This window comes from Toxotes jaculatrix, chromosome 13 (genome assembly GCF_017976425.1).
Source record: "Toxotes jaculatrix isolate fToxJac2 chromosome 13, fToxJac2.pri, whole genome shotgun sequence".
NCBI lineage: Eukaryota > Metazoa > Chordata > Actinopteri > Toxotidae > Toxotes > Toxotes jaculatrix.
The window spans coordinates 899,147-916,552 of NC_054406.1; the positions used below are offsets into that span (position 1 = coordinate 899,147).

Below are 17,406 nucleotides of genomic sequence, written 5' to 3' on the forward strand. Positions count from 1 at the left end.
TTCATGCAATTAATACACAGGCACTGAGTTATGGTGAATCACTTATAAATGAATTCAGTTAGATGAGAAACTCATTAACACATTTCAAATCATAATAACTCATATGATAATGTTTCTAAGCTCAGTTTCACATCAGTTACCTGACAACCTATTCATACTTCAGATGTCCTCGTCACTGAGCGGGTTCCACTGGCGTCCTCTGCAGTAACTGAACGCGCTGCTGTTGTAGTGTTTCCTGTGAAACACCACAAAACGCACACATTTTTGTGCCACACCTTTAAAAATGCGACGGTCTCGGAACTTGTAGAGAAACTTGTAGATACTTTGGTGAATTACAAAAAAAACCCAGACGCCCGTTGAGTCAAAGTTAGGAACGGGGTTTTGTGGGTTCAGTGCTGGTAAAACAGTTTTTACAGGGAAATGTTTCAATACCTCCAAATATTACACAAAGACGAGATTGTGTGTTTGTTTTATTGTGTCAGCAGCTGTGACGGCAGCAGCTGCTTCAGTGATCAGATAAAGACCTGCTGTCCGTCCATGAACAGAAACATCAAACATCCTGAAACATACGTGTTTCTTTTCTTTTTCTTTGGCTGTGGTGGTAAAAATACCTGACATGACGACTGACACCGCGGTCTATCACTGAACGATGATGCACAGGGACCAGAACACACCTGTACACACCCAGTACACAGAAATATAAATGAGCAGTGAATGCAGGCTTGTTGTCTGTTTCTAGCCACAGGATAGTGAAGGCGTGGGTCATGGTACTTCCCATCTTCATATAAATATACTGATAATGATCAGGTGAATGCAACATGACTACATTTCTTCCTTTTCGCCTTCACACTGTCCACATCACACAGGATGAATCACACGCGTCACTGTGATCTGTTTTCACCTGAACTACCAAAGTTGCTGACAACTTTTTCTGGTTGATCAACTAAACTAAACAACGAACAGTTCATTAAAAGCCATTATCAAGCAGCAGATGAGGAGACCGGAACCTTCCTCACACTAACACATGAAACTAACAGAACTCTCAGACTTCCATCATGATTTCCATGTTTCCATCGTCTGAGCTCTGACTGCAGCTCTGATCGCAGATTTCACCGTGTTTTTCAACAAGTTTCAGCCTCAAAATCACACAGTGTCAATGTCTGAGGTCTGAGGTGGATTTAAATTTACAGGTAACCACGTCACCTTTAGCTAAAAAGTCTGAAACACATGTATGTTTTTCTCCTGTGCTTCATGTACACGTTGTGTACACGTTGTCAGAGCAGAATAAAACCATATTAATGAAAAACGGCGGGAATCTGCCGACAGAGATTTGCTGTTTCTTTATCATCCAGTTACATCACAGATCTACACCGGCTGATCAGCTGACTTCATGAGTGTAATAATAACCTCGGTTCATACCAACACGCTGGATCTGAACGAGTCTCAGCTGGTGTTTAGGTTGTTTTTCAGCAGCGTCGGTTCACTTCTTCCTTTTACTGTTATTAAAAGAGCAGAGGATCCACTCAGCCGTTCAGAACATGGCTCAGAGGGATCGTTCCTCCTCCGCAGATTCTCATTTCCATTTATCATTTAAATGACAGGGAAAAAAAGAGCAAATTTCATAAAACACACATTGCACAGACAATCATGAGATACGAAGCAGGCCTGACCCCCAACCAACGACCCAAACACGTCTGTTCATGGGTAAATGGGTGACTCTGCTGTAACTGAGGGAGAAGTCAGACACCATGTGTTATTAACTGGAGCAGAACTGACCTGTGAACTTCATCTTCAACCTGCAGCACACAGGTGGATGTTCATGGAGTGACTGTGCTGCTGACGGCATCAGCTGACGTGTTTATCTAAATAAATAAAGGACTGACTGACACTGATGAGGAATACCACTTTGTAAATAAAAATATACTGTTGTATTTAATTTCCTCTCAACCTAGAAATGAACTTTTCACATTTTGTTCAGAAAAAACATTTTTGCAAAGTCCACATCTGAACAGTTTTACAGTCCTCCGGCTCACCTGCTCACCTGTCTGCAATTAAAGGTGCATTCAGTAAAACATGGCTTTTAGTGACATCTAGTGTCAGCTGCGAAAACTACATCACTGGAGTTCAGTGATGCATCTGGATGTGTGATAAGTTTATGTGGTCACCAGGTGGCGCTGTAGGAAGGCCAGAGACATGCCATCCAGATCATCCAGACTCCAAGACCTGGTTCATCCCAGATTACACAAACACACATCAGGTACATTTTAAGGAAAAAATATCACGAGAGACGTAGAATTAAAAAATACAAAAGAATTTTGAAAAAAAGGAAACAAGATGATTTTTGTCTGAAACCTTTTTCTGATCGAGATGAGCCACATTAAACCACTCGTTTGTTTTTGTTTAGGTCTTTTGACACAGGATCAAACAAAATGAGGTGATGGGTTTTTCAGTCTTTTTATGTTTTACAATTTAAAAACTGAGTCAACGTTCAGGTTAACAGTGAACATGAATTAAATGAAGGCATCAGCTCTTAGCCTCCAGGTTTTCCTTCCTGTCAGTGACGAGCAGGGTCTGAAACTTCATTCAGAACATGTAAATAAAATAAACACAACAACTGAGCTCATTCAATAAAGAATCAGAGGATTTCTGTTTGGTTTATGGTCAGGATGTGTCGGGGAACTCAGGACCTCTTTCTTCATTTCAGGATGACGTACAGCAGGGACTCAATACGTCCCTCACACTTTAAAAAGTGCTGATTTTATCACCCTCATTTTTAGGATTCTGTCTGAACAGCGTCCTCAGACCCTCAGTCAACGTCCAGATGGAAGGTGAGGAGAGCTGATCAATAATCTGTTATAAACAAACACAAACAGAACAAAACAACTTACAGTGACCGTGAACCTGGGGTTTCTGGGGTCTTGGGGGCAAAGGAGCCACTTTGGCGGGTTTTCCGATGCCGACACACACAGGTGGCTGATGAGGTTTCCTGTGTTTCAAAATGAGTAGAAATCAGGACAGGCAAACATCAAAGCATTCCAAGTGATGGTAACGGCTTCCTGTGAATCAGTGACACATTTAAATTGGGTTTTAAGACAAAAGAGAAAAGACACAAAACACAAGTGAAAATGGGTGGAAGCACATGTCCACAGCTACACCTGACTGTCTGCATTCTTTCTGGGACAGGTGGACGTGACCACCCTGCACACGAGGAGCAGCTACTGGTCGACCTTTGCCACGTTTTTAATTTATTTACATTTATCGTACACTGACTTTGTCTGAGGTTCTCCGGAGAGAACTGAAGTTCTAAGGTCTAAGTTACATCAGAAGAACTTCTCCATTTAAATAAACTTGCAGAAAAAATGTTTTTCATGATTCATGAGCGCGGTGTTTCACAGACCTGGCTTCGTTTGTGCTCAGCACAGTGTTTTGGTTCCTGTTGATGCACGGCGTCTGCAGTAAATCTCAGTATTTTGCAGTGTTTGTATTGTAAGAACTTGATGCTTCTTATCTGGCCCCTGTTCTTAGGAAGGGCAGAGACAGGGAGGTTTACACTTGTCACACCTCACTGCATGTTGAAGGTGTGTATCGCACACCTAGAACATGAGCGATGACTGATATGATAAGTGTTTAATTATGTGACACTCACCCCAGCAACGCACATGGAGCCTGGAGAGACTTGGATACGGTTCAGCAATGTGGTTTTGCCTTTGTGACAGATCGGGTAGATGTGGGTCTGTCAGAGGTGCGGCTGCACAGTTATACACAGCACACTGAAACATATTTCCAGGAACACCAGTGGACGGACGGACAAACAAAAACACAAACAAACAAACAAGCAAGCAAACAAACAAACTGCTGCTCACGTGGCAGCATCCTCTGAAAGGATGCGATGTGACTGAAAAGATGTTTTTCACATGAACTCATTCATCTCTTATCTTTCCACAGAAATCAGCTGGTGTGACAACATTTTCTTTTCCTGCTGCAATATCACTTTCATATTACACGAAGAGAAAAGAGACTGAAACATCTTTGTTTTCAAATACTTTTACTTTTACTTAAGTACAACTATTTTTTTTACTTATTAATACATTGTAGTAAAGTTCTTTTACTTTATTTACTTATTTTCTTAACTGGCTGCATTAAGGCGATCTTTCAGGGAGGATTTTGTACATTAGGTGGTTTTTGCACGGTGGGTCTTTACGTCTCCTGGAACAGGATCAGAAAACATCTGGGTGGTGGATGTTCTCACCTGAGGACACTCAGGTCATGTAAACATCCTGTTCTAAACTTTAACACGGGCTCCTTAGAAACTAAAATGCTACCAACTTAACGTAAACACTTCATGTCTTAATAACTAGTTGCACGGTCAAAATGTCACTCGACAAGTTTCACATTTCTATTAATCACACAGACTAATCATCCATCTATTCAGCATCCTACTAGTTTGCTGTGAACAGAGGAGGAAACACTGTGGCCAACACCTTAACCTGGGTGGGAAAAGTCAGGTTTATCACCACGATCAGTGTTATTAGTCAATAGGTTTGTTCCGTCTGACGCAGCATCTTCGTATATAAGGAGACCAGGAGACAGCGAGCAAAGACAAAGTCAAAGAAGAGGAGAGACATCATCGCTTCACTGAATTCACCGCATCATCCAAGTGAGAATTTCTCTGAATTTTTATAATTAAAGTTAGAGTTAAATGTTTTTAAATGATTTTACAATTTGATTTAATCTCATTCTAAATGTTTATTTTGTAATTTGTGCATCTTGGTGGAAGTAGGTCGTGTTTGTGTTATTTATGAACCAGTTTGTAAATTTGTAAAAGGTTTCATTTCCCAGGCAGGAAACACACAAATCTTTGATTTTCCTTTAAATTTGCTCTTTTTGATTAACTGTAAATTAATTGTTAAGAAAATCAATTTTTGTTTGTGGTTCTCTGATGTGAGGATTTACTGCTGTTCTTCATTTCATTTCCTAAATGTAATACCTTTGGATTCTTTGACTGCCAGTGAAAAGCAGATGGCTTTTCTTTACTGTCATTCCTGAGGTTTTACACATTTTATATAAACCTAAACTGTTCGTGTTACACATTCGGTTGAATAGAATGAATTCAGAAATGAATTCCTCTTCCTCTGGCCTGTAACGACAGCTGCCTCTGCAGAGCGGTGGGATTCTGTATCTGACCGTATCGTCTCTTTTGTGCAGGAGTAGTTTTAAAGTTTGAACGATTACGCCACAGAAACCACAGCTGCTCACCGCAACAAGAAGATATCAATTCTTAACTGCTCACACATTATGAAATGTGCTCTACAAGTTTTTTATTACGCTGAGTAAATCTTTGGGCCAATTTAGTACAAGAGGAAAAAGGGAGGAAACATTATCAGGTTTCTTTTCATCACATGAACCGCGGCTGAATACTTTACACAGGGAACAAAACAGAGAACCAAAACCACAACTTCTCTCTTCGTTCCCTCCTGTATTTTCACTGTATATCCACAAACAGTGTAAAGCATGGAAGCATTTTATTAATTATATTATTAATTATATTCATGTAGACACTAACATTTGCCTTTCTACTATTTTTCATTTTCTTTCAGGAGACAATCAGATGTAGTTTTGGAGAAGAATCAGTCACAATGATTTTCAAGACTTGCATCTTTGTCCTTATCCTGACTGGTAAGTAATAAATACAATATGTTTTTAATTGAAAAGCTGAACTATATCTGAAATATATGAATGAATTCTGATCAAACTCTGAAATGGAACCAGCATCCAACAGTCAGCCGGCTGAGGGAAGCCTGAAACTGAGGTGCCCCCGGAGACTGAGCGCAACGGCTCCAACCACTGCAGGTGCCCAAGGATCAACAACAAGCAAATCAACAACAACAACCACTGCAGCTGAATCAACAGCAACCACGCTGCCTCCAAAACCTATGGTCACAGAAACAACCACTGCTTTACCATCATCACCCACAGCTGCCTCAACAAATACCACAGCAACACCACCAGAACAGACCAAAACCACAACCTTATCAACAATGATAGCAGTAACAACAACAGGACCATCACCAGCGGCAACTACAGCAAGCGCGACGGCAGCAGCAACAGCAGCGGCAGCAGCAATAGCAGCAACGGCAGCGGCAACAGCAGCGGCAGCAGCAGCAGGCACTACGGGGCCCGCAGCTGAAGCAGCGGCAGCAGCTGCAGAGGCTGCCACCACAGCTGCACAGGAAGCAGCAACAGCTTCTGCAGCAGTCTTAAATGGATCACTATCACCAACAGAGGCAGCCAAACAGGCAGAGTTAGCAGCCACAGCAGCCAAAGCTGCAGCAAGTGCAGCAAAACGAGCAGCCGAAACAGCACCAGGGTCAACGGCAGACATAGCAAGAAAAATAGCAGAGGCGTCATCAGACGCATCAGCTGCAGCAGATAAAGCAGCAGAGGCAGCAGCAAAGGCTGCATCTGCAGCAACAGCAGAAACCGCAAAGGAAGCCGCGGCAGCTGCAACAGAGGCAGCTGCAGCTGCAGCAAGAGCTCTGGCAGCAGTACAGGTGGCATTAATGGCAGCCAAACAACCAACAACTGGAGGAGACACAAACACAACAATGATGAAATTATCAATTTTAGCAGCACAAACAGCAGCAGAAACGGCTGCAGCAAAAGTAGCTAAAGCAAAAGCAGCAGCTGAAGCCGCAGCTGCTGCTGCAACAGCAACCACTGAAGAAACAGCAGCTGAAAAGGCAACAGAAGCAGCTGAAACAGCCAAGGAAGCAACAGCAGCAGCAAAAGTAGCTGCAGCCGCAGGAAAAGCAGCAGCATCTGCAGCTGCAGCAGCAGCAGCCCTTGCTGGAGCAACACCTCAACAGCCCACAACTACAGCAACAACAACAACAACAATAACAACAACTGAAACCACAAGAAAATCACCATCTACATCTGCATCACTACCTCTACCGACAGCCACGGCAGCAGCAACGGCAGCAGCAACAGCAGCAACAGCTGCAGCATCAGCAGTAGCAGCAGCAGCAGCAGCGACAACAACAGCCACTGCAGGACGAACATCTGCAGCTACAAAAAAGGCCTCAGTAGCTGCACTAGCGGCTGCTGCTGCTGCCGCAGCAGTGGCAGAGGGGAAAGCATCACCATCAGTGGCAGCAGAAGCAGCAGCAAATGCAGCAGATGCAGCTACAGCAGCTGCTACAGCAGCAATTGAAGCAGCAACAGCAGCACCGGCAGCGACAAAGGCACTAGCACAGCAAACGCTTTCGGCATCACTAAAAGCTGCTGCAGCAGCAAAAGCAGCGGCAACGGCAGCAAGATTAGCAGCAACAGCAGAAACAACAGCAGAAACTGCAGCAGCTGCTACAAGAGCTGCACAAATAGCAGCAGAAGAAGCAGAAGAAGCAGCAGAAGCTCTAAAAGCATCACTTAAAGCAGCACCAGTGGGAACAACAGCCGCAATAAAATTAGCAATAGTTGCAGCCCAGACAACGGCAGCAATGGCTGCAGAAGCCGCAAAGAGAGCTACAACGGTGGCAGAAACAGCTGCAGAAGCAGTTGCAGCAACATCAGGAGAGACAGCAGCTGAAAAGGCAGCAGCATCCATACAGAAAGCAAAAGAGGCAATAAATGCAGCAAATGCAGCAGGTGCTGCCTCTGAAGCAGCAGCAGCAGCAGCAGGAGCAGCAGCAGCAACAGCAACAACCACACAGTCAACAACAGCACCAACCACATCACCCGCCATAACACTGGCACCAACAGCAGCAGCAATCACAGTGAAGGCAGCATCAGCCTCTGCAGCAGCGGTGGCAGCCTCTGCAGCAGCAGCAGCAGCCACTTCTACAGCCGCTGGAGCAACAATTTCCCCAGCTGCAGCAAAAGCAATAAAGGCTGCAAAAGAAGCAGCCAGAGTTGCCACATTAGTGGCAACAGGAGGAGAACTAGCAACATTGGCGGCTTCAGCAGCAACAAAAGCTGCCGAAGCTGCCAAAGAAGCAGCATTGGCAGCAGCGCTGGAAGCAAGAGCAGCACCAGCATCAAAAGCAGAAGCACTTGGGCGACTAGCTGATGCATCATCTTTAGCAGCGAAGGCTGCTGAAGAAGCAGCAACAGCAGCAACAATGGCAGCCTCTGGTAACACGGCAGCCATCAAAGAAGCTGCAAACACAGTGGCTGAAAGAGCAATAAATGTTGCCGAAATATTAAAAACAGAATTATCGTCTGCCAGCGGGCACACGGCAGCAGCGACACGTTTATCATTATCAGCTGCACAAGCAGTGGCAGAAATGGCAGAAGCAACAGCACTGACAGCATCAGCAGCAACTGGAACAGCGACAGAGGGCACTGCAGCTCTGATGGTCGCAGCAGCACAGGCAGCAGCAAAAAGCGCAGCGGCAGCAGCAACGGCAGCAGAAAATGCACTCCCAAATGCAGGTGTCAGTACATCCACAGTGCTATCAACTAATGATGCACCGACAACAGCACCACCTCCAGCCACACAAGGACAAACTGCATCTGTGACGACATCCACAGCAGCAGCAGCAGCGGCAACAGCAATAGCAGCCTCAACAGCAGCAGCAGCTGGAGCAACAACGTCTAAAGAAGTAGAAACTGCAGTAAAGGCTGCACAAGTAGCAGCAAGAGCTGCCACATTAGTTGCAGAAGGACAAGCACCAGCAACACTGGCAGCAAGAGCTGCGACCAAAGCTGCAGAAGCTGCAGAAGCAGCTGCACTAGCAGCGATACAAGCAGCATCAGCAGCACCAGCATCAACAGCAGATATAGCAGCAAAGATAGCAGAGGCATCATCAAAAGCTTCACTGGCAGCAAGGAAAGCAGCAATAGCAGCAACAAAGGCAGCTTCAGGCACAGCAACACCAGAGGCCATTACAGCAACTGCAGAAGTCGCAAAGACTGTGGCAGAAGCAGCAGAAGGAGCATTAGAAGCGTTATCAGCGGTCACAGCAGAAGAAGCAGCAGGATTGACAGAGGTTACACGTTCAGCAATAGCATCAGCACAGACAGTGGCAGATATGGCGGAAGCAACAGCAATTACAGCAGAAGCAGTGGCAGAAGCTGAAAGAGCAAGCAACACAGAAATACTGAAGTCAACAGTAAGAGCAGCAGTAAGAGCTGCAACTGCAGCAGCAAACGCAGCAGAAGCTGTTCTGCCAACGGCGTCTCAAGGGACAGCAGCAAACTTAACCCCAACATCCACCAGTTTCATAAGTCAGGCACCAAACAACAACGCAGCATTGCCAGAGGAAAACACGTCCACAGCAGTAGCTGCTGGTTCTTCTCCTGTTACAGGAGCAGCTGAAGCCCAGAAGGCAGCAGTAGTAGGGTCGACTGCAGCAGCAGCAGCTGCAGCAGCCGCTGCCTCAGCAGCAGCTACAGCTGCTGGACCAGCAGCATCCGCCGCAGCACAAAATGCAGCTAAATATTCAAAACTAGCTGCGAGAGCAGCCATATTAGTTGCAACAGGGGCAACAACAGTGGACACGGCAGCAGATGCAGCAAGAAAAGCAGCTGAAGCAGCAGATACAGCGGCGAAAGCAGCAACACAAGCAGCGTTAACCACATCACCAGCATCAGAAGCACTACAAGCAGCACAGATAGCAGCATCAGCATTAAAATCAGCCAAAGCAGCACAAAAAGCAGCAACAGCAGCAACAACGGCAGCATCTACAAAAGCAACACCAGAAACAGTGCTAGCATCCGCAGAAGCTGCCAAAGCAGTGGCTGCACAAGCAGCACAAGCAGCAGAGCAATTACAGGACCTATTATCAGACGCCACAGGGTCAACAGAAGCAAAGCGTGCATCGATAGCAGACGCACAAGCAGTGGCACAGATGGCACAAGCAACAGGAATAGCAGCAACTACAGCAATGGAGGCAGCAGTGGAGGCAGCATCAACAACAACAGCACAAAGTGCAGCAGAATTAGAAGCAGTAATAGCATCAACAGCGCAGGTGGCTGCAGTGTCCGCTTTAGCAGCAGCAACAGCAGCTGAAGCAGCAGTGGCAAGAACTTCCTCTGGCAACATAACAGCAGCAACAGCAACAACAGCAGCAGGAGCTGGAGTTGGAGCTGAAGCCGAAGCCGGAGCGGGAGCCGGAGCGGGAGCCGGAGTTGGAAACAACCAAGCAACAACAGCAGCTGCAGTGAACAACAAAATGAGCCTCGTTTGTGTGGCAGTGGCTGTCACAGCAGCCGTGCTTCTCTAACTGGAGCTGTAGAGTGTAAAGATATATTCAGCATTTTATTATCTCACTTTTCTAATTTATTATGTGTATGTCAAAATCATGAAAACAAATATTTAACCTTTTAAATATGTGTAAATAATTCTATTTATTCTCATATTTATTGTGTGCCATTAGACTGTGGATCACATGTCCAACAGGAAGTGATCTCTAGATTAAAGACAAGTTATTGTACTCATCCTGTGTGTGTGTGTGTTACTATTGAAGGAAACTGATTATATATTTTATGATATCTGTAATTGATTGTATTTTCAATTGCGAATGTGAAAACCTAATCAATAAATGAACTATAACTGCATTTTGCCTCATTCTGTTCTCAGTCTGACCACGTCCAACCCAACGAGGTTTATCCACGTACGACTACATGGCTGTTACATTTATTTTAACATGAACCCTTTTTAAACAAGATAAAAATAAATAAAAATATAAAATAAAATTTAAATAATCTACTAAAGTTGATATAAAAATAACAAAAGCTCATAAACTTTGGCTGCAGGACTTTTACATGTATTTTTACATTGTAGATTTGCTGCTTTCACTGAAGTAAATGATGCGAGTGCTTCTTCCACCACTGAGTATAATACAGTGCAACACACTGCATTCGTTTTTAGCTCCGTGTTCCTAAGCTGGTAACTGAGAGCACACAATGCTAACTCTTTGAATGACTGCCTGTGAAACATCTTTGGTTTCTGTAGCTGTGGATAAATCACAGTTTCAGATAAATGAAAATGATTTGCAGCAGCGCTCTGACACTGTTCTGGCTCATTCCAACACATTCCTCTGAGCTGGTTAAATGAAAACAGTAACACAATGTGAGGCGTGGTGCCTGGTCAGCCAAAGCTTGTACTTTAGATTAAAATAACAACCAATTAGTACATTCCAGATATCATTCCTTGATAATAACTAACCAAAGACACTTTGACTGTGTTGTGGCCTGTGGCTAAACGGTGTACATATCCACATCCAGTTAGCTTAGCTCATAGCAGGTGGAGCAGCAGTGGATTTAAGTGGATTTTAAAGTTAATTGTATTTGTGTGCTATCTTTAAATCTCTGGAAATAATTAACATGGGAAATAAACAAATATCTATTATATTTATAATTTTAAATATATAAATAAGGATGAAATTGTCTGGAATGGAAACAGAGGGGGTGGTTTAAGACACCGTTTGTCACCCACCTATAACGCAGTCCTGAGATCCCTCCCCGGGCGACTAACCCATCCATATCTGGGCTCATGTGATTCTAACAACTCACCTGATCCATAGTTTCACTGACCAACCATGTCATCCCCTCAGGTGCTAATGAGCCCAATGGGCAGCCCCTGCTATCAGCCCAGTGAATAACTATGACCTATAACCATGACTCTAGTCTGTACCGTATTTTCGTTGCACTTGACTGTGTAATGACAATGAAGTCTATTCTATTCTGTTCTATTCTATGGTAGAAAATGTCATTAGTAAGTGCGTGCATTGCTGTTGCAATACTCAGTGTAGCCGCTAGGGGAGCGCTGCGGCAGCCGAGCAGTAGCCAGGCAGCGAGCGATACGTTCCGGGGAGACGAAGAAGAAAAAGAAAGATGGCCATAGCTAACGTTAGCTAGCTGGTGGGTCTCGGAAAATGTTGCGTTCTTGATCTTTTCTTGTCTTTTTACTCTTCGAATGAGCCTCGGCCTGGACTGTAAACCGGCCCGCCGACAGTGTGAAGACTGAGGCAGGAAATAAGCGCCACTGTGCGGTGTTGGAGCGGTTTATTGAGGAGTTTTTTTGGCGGTTGTGTGTGTTTGTGCACCGGGAGGGGGTCGTGTCTCCTCCGGTCAGCTGTCCATCAGTTAAACGTCAGGTGAGTTTATACTCTGAATTCCTGCTTTTCCTACTCTCCACTTTCACGTCCTCATTGAGGAATAACACGATTAGGCTTTTTATTCGACAAATCCTCAGGTGAGTGAAACTTTACAAACTTCTTTTATTGGTTTAAATCGTGGTATAGAATCACTGTTTAGTTCCTGGAGGAAGTTGTAACGTTGCAGTTCAGTGTGTTAACGGGACGCAACTTGGAATCTAGCGTTTTTATCACAGTAAACAGTGATTCTCCCTTCACAGAGCCACTACCATCACCCAACCAACTTATTGTGTTGCTGTGATGTGTGTGTAGTTGCTTACTTTTAGAATAGTGCCACTTCTTTTTCCTAAACTGTTTTTTTTTTTTTACCTGTGTGGAGAAACACCACAGTCATTTTAGAGACAAACTGCACTGAGTTTAGTTGGCTGGCCCTTAAAGCAGGGGTTCATCTGTAGGCAGAAATTACCTGTGAACCCCGAATGACCAATCAGGTGATTACAAAGAGACATAAAACAAGTACGAGAGATAAAATAGATGTAAAATTACCAAAAACACACAAAGAGCATTGCAGAAGTGTCTTTGGGCAAGACACAGAATCCTGAGTTGTCTCACTCGTGATTCCCTTTGGATAAAAGTGTCTAATGAGTAAATATAAACATATGTGATGCATCAGTGTCATTAGCTGTAAAGAGGCAGGTGTGTGACGGCTCTGTTGTGTGCGGGGAGGCAGGTGATTTTGGAAGCAGTGTGTGTGATGCTGGAAGGATTGGGTTTATTAAAAAAATAGTGGCATTTATAGTTTTTATTTATCAGTGAAGTCTTTTTGGTCGAACTGCTCAGAACTCGTGCCACTCTCTGTTTCGGACCAACACCGTTATCTCACTAGAATAGCAAAGGGAGGTAAATAGATTCCACCAAAACACTGAGGTCATGAGTGGAGTCTAGATGAGGCCGAGATTTACAGTTTACATCGGTGTTTGTTCTCTCTGTCTCTGTCCAGGGAGGATTGTGGGAAACAGCAGCCATGGCAGCTCCAGTAAACATCCAGACTCCCAGTAAGACCTGGGAGCTGAGTCTGTACGAGCTGCACAGGAGTCCTCAGGTAAACACGTGTGTGTGTGTGTGTGTGTGTGTGTGTGTGTGTGTGTGTGTGTGTGCGTGTGTGCGTGTGTGTGTGTGTGCGCGCGCATGCTCTTTTTAGAACTAATATGGTTCTTTAAGTAAAAGCTCTGTAATAGTCAACATGAGAAACATTTCTCTGGAATCTGTTCAAAGGCAAAGCAACAGAGCGTTTTACAAAAGACACTGAGAAAACAAGAAATAAAAGAGAAACACAACAATATGAAAAGACAGAGAAAAGGATTTAAAAGAACATTAGACCAATAAAACACTGCAATAAAACTTAGAGTGCACAGGGACAGCTGTCCTCACAGGTATGATCATATAAATGTTTTGTTTACCTGTGTGTCCAGGAAGCGATCATGGACGGGACGGAGGTGGCGGTGTCTCCTCGCTCTCTGCACAGCGAGCTGATGTGTCCCATCTGTCTGGACATGTTGAAGAACACCATGACCACCAAAGAGTGTCTGCACCGCTTCTGCTCCGACTGCATCGTCACCGCGCTGCGATCAGGGTGAGAACGATGCGGCAGCAACTCAGCGTCGTGTGGTTGGTTGTTTGAATTAGCTGTTAGTCAACAAAATGTAAAACGACCAAGGTGACGTCTTCACAGTGCTTATTTTATCCAACCAATTCACTGTCACATGTAGAGAACATTTGGTGTTTTTGTTTGAAAAACGACAAACTATTATTAGGTTTTCAAAATAGTTGCTGAGTCACTTTCTGTTGGCTAATTGACTTGTTCAGCGTCTGGTATCTAATAAGACCACGACCATGTGGTGAAAGTACAGCTTAGATACCATGATGGTGGTAAAAAGCTGCTTTAGACAGAACAACGTGTTCAGAACACACCACCGTCTCAAACTCCTCCCTCCTCAGGAACAAAGAGTGTCCGACCTGCAGGAAGAAGCTGGTTTCCAGGCGTTCGCTGCGCAGAGACTCAAACTTCGATGCGCTGATCTCAAAGATCTACCCGAGCCGTGACGAGTACGAGGCCCACCAGCGCCGGGTCCTGGACCGACTCAACAGGCTGCACAACAAGGAGGCGCTGAGCTCCAGCATCGAGGAGGGGCTCCGCCAGCAGGCCCGCTACAGGTCCGAGAGGTGGGGGACAAAATGGGGAGACGGGGTCAAGTACAGATCAGTTTCATAAGCTCACTCTTCTGCCAGTGTGTGTGATGTGATCACGTATGATTACCTTGAGACTTTGACAGAGTGAAACCTTCTCTTACAGACTTATGAAAATGAATAAACTTAAACATCAAAATCAAACAACTGTTCCAGTTTTTGATCATCTGAACACCAGAATATTTCAGTGTTGTTGATGAGACATTTCATGGAAAATTAACTTGTATATTAACGTATCTCATGCTGACAAACAAAACCTTCTCTGCTAAAGCTCCATGTAGTCTGTGTAGTACAATACTAACAGCAGGACTGCTGGTCCCGTGTGTTTGCTTCGGCCCTGCAGGAGCCACCGGGTGAAGAAGCTGACTCAGGAAAGTGACAACACCACCTTCAGCGGCGGAGAGGACAACGGCGATGCGCGATCGCACCTGTCCCATGACTCTGCCCCCTCACACACCCCCCACCCCTGCAGTCAGACCCCCTCAGAGGCCGGGCCGAGCCGCAAGAGGCCTCGAGTCTCAGACGACGGCTCGGGGCCCGAGGCGGACAGCGGGAGCCCGACGCCTCCGCTGAGACGCCATAAAGAGGGGCCGGCCTCAGAGATCGAGCTGGTGTTCAGACCACACCCACAGCTGGTCCACGCCCAGGACTACAACCAGACCAGGTGAGGCTGGACCACGGGTTTGAGTGCTTTGTTTTCATTTTGTGTATTTTTTCTAAACATTGTGACACGAAGAACAAACTGTATTTTCATTTTTCAGAGACCTGACTGATTGAGAGCACTTAGCATTAAACCCTTCACTGAGTGGAAACAGAAGCTTTTTACATGCATTTAAACAAATTTAGAGAAGATGAACAGTAAATTTGTACAAAGAACTAAACGTGACTTTGTCCCTGAAATCAGGATCATCTGTGAGTGAGGAAATACTCCTTCATCTAATCGCATTTCTCTGTTCACAGATATGTGAAGACGACAGCCAATGCTACAGTGGACCATCTGTCCAAATACCTCGCTCTGCGCATCGCTCTGGAGGACAGGCGGACCAACGGGGAGGCCGAGGCCAGAGGAAAGGAGGAGGGAGGCGGAGCAGAGGAGGGAGGAGAAGCTGGAAGAGCGGCAGGAGGCGGAGAGGGGTCGAGTCTGAGCAACATCAGTGAGAAACAGTACACCATCTACATCATGACCAGGGGAGGACAGTTCTCTGTGAGTAGCAGAACCGACACGTTCACCTGCTCAGAGCAACATTAAAACACCTGCAGCAGCTAACTGAGACAGAACAGTCAGCCAATCACAGGCTGAGGCCTGCTCAAAGGTTAAAGGAATAGTGCAACATTTTGGGAAATGCACTGAAGCTTTAAATTTAGCAGACAGATACAAGACTGGTGGTAAGCTCCTCTTTGAACTCTCAGCAGGAACAAGCACATTTCCCAAAATATGAACTGTTCCTTTAATCAATCAAACCTGAACGATGCAGTTTCTGTCTGTGGAGCAATGAGACCGAATCTGAACCTGCAAAAGGGTTTTAGCTTATAATTCTCAACTCTAATTCTGAAAGAAAACTCATACATACACACACACATATATATGAGAGAGAGAGATCTGTATCTATATATATATCACCTGTTTACTGCCAAAGTTTCTCACATCTGCACCAAACTTCACACCTTATAAAATAGCTAAATCGTCACTGTGTTGTTAGTCATGTTCCTCAGGAAAACCCTGAGCACGCAGACAAGTTTCATAAGCGAAGTGTCTGAGTTAGAAAGCTGTAGCAGTGAAGTCTGACATCGTCTCTTCCTTCACTAAAACATCCCTCACTCTTCCTCTCAGACGCTGAATGGCTCTCTGACCCTGGAGCTGGTCAATGAAAAATACTGGAAGGTCAGGAAGCCGTTGGAGCTTTACTACGCCCCCACCAAGGACCAACAGCAGCCACAGCCACAGCAGCAACCCCAACAGAAGTCTCCTCCCCCACAGAGGGAGGGGTGAGGACGGGCAGGGAGCTGCTTTTCTCTCCTTCCATTTAACCACACCTTCTTTTTGAAGATGGAAGTTCAGCTGCCAGTTTTCACATTATCAACTTCATTTGATTTCATCTGTAAACTGAATCTGACCTGAGACCTGATTTTTGCAGCTGGATTTACCAAGAAGAAAATAACCAAACCACTAAATAACAGCTGGTAATGTTTTTGTTTCCTTATGCGGAGGCTGCTCTGGTGAACAGGCTGGTTGTTTTCTGACGGTTTACGGAGGAGATGTCACTGTGGCTGATGGACCTGGAGATGAGTGGGACCACTTTTCTTTTTTCCTCCTGATATGAAACATCTGCTACTTGTTCGCCTGTTTTCCATCATCTGGATCTTATTATTGAATATAGAATAATTAACGAACAGACTCGTTTACCAAAAAAAAGATAAATGTGTTTCAGTTCTGAATCTAAATGGGATTTTTTTTGTCCACTTCTTACTTTTCTCAAAATTAACAAGTTTTATTATTTCTCCCAACTCAAATTTCAGATACTGTTTTTGCAGCATCGCAGTCAGTTTTTGTGCCGATGAGGACGAGAGCTTAATGTAAAGACCATTATAATAATAATACTGGGAGAAGAGATGTGTGAAGTGATAAGTTATGATTTAACCTGAATTTAATGTCTGACTGAATCTATTCTGAATTTATGAAATCTGTGTAGAATTTCTGAGAAAGTGACTGAAGCTCTTTGCTGCTTTCTGTCTGACGGGGTCGTTTAGTTCGACTCAGCTGAAACAGGGTTTAATGAACCTTAGCTGTTCCTTTTTAGCTGCTCATCCTGTCCAGGGCTGAACCTATCCCAGCATGCACTGTGGGAAGACAGGGTGACCGAGAGGACACATGCAGGTCCTTTGCTGGTTTTGCTTTTGCATTTCCTTTCTAACGCTGAGGCACTGAGACGTGTGCAAGTTCCTTAAAACTTTTCCTGTTTCCTCACTGTCCACCTTAAAAAATGTAGCTGTAACACCCAGCGTACCTCCTGTTGCTCACCTGCCCAGAGATTTAGTACATCCCCAGTTTTTTCCTGTG

The 17,406-nt window shown here is 44.8% G+C and overlaps 2 protein-coding genes across 3 annotated transcripts; both read left to right on the plus strand.

Moving 5' to 3' along the window:
- Positions 1-4,574: 4,574 nt before the first annotated feature.
- LOC121191593 (ice-structuring glycoprotein-like) lies at positions 4,575-10,542 on the plus strand. Its single transcript, XM_041052807.1, has 3 exons — positions 4,575-4,657; positions 5,598-5,676; positions 5,770-10,542. The coding sequence occupies exons 2-3, from the start codon at positions 5,637-5,639 to the stop codon at positions 10,224-10,226; spliced, it is 4,497 nt and encodes a 1,498-aa protein (XP_040908741.1). The 5' UTR covers positions 4,575-4,657; positions 5,598-5,636; the 3' UTR covers positions 10,227-10,542.
- Positions 10,543-11,829: 1,287 nt separating this feature from the next.
- LOC121191597 (E3 ubiquitin-protein ligase RING2-A-like) lies at positions 11,830-16,861 on the plus strand. 2 transcript variants are annotated; one of them, XM_041052815.1, is made up of 7 exons: positions 11,830-12,101; positions 13,102-13,203; positions 13,574-13,734; positions 14,100-14,324; positions 14,692-15,012; positions 15,309-15,552; positions 16,180-16,861. In XM_041052815.1, exons 2-7 carry the CDS (start codon positions 13,126-13,128, stop codon positions 16,336-16,338), a joined length of 1,188 nt encoding a protein of 395 aa, XP_040908749.1. In that variant the 5' UTR covers positions 11,830-12,101; positions 13,102-13,125; the 3' UTR covers positions 16,339-16,861. The 2 variants fall into 2 exon arrangements, with proteins under 2 accessions (XP_040908749.1, XP_040908751.1); XM_041052817.1 differs by having other exon boundaries at positions 14,100-14,315.
- The last annotated feature ends 545 nt before the right edge of the window (positions 16,862-17,406 follow it).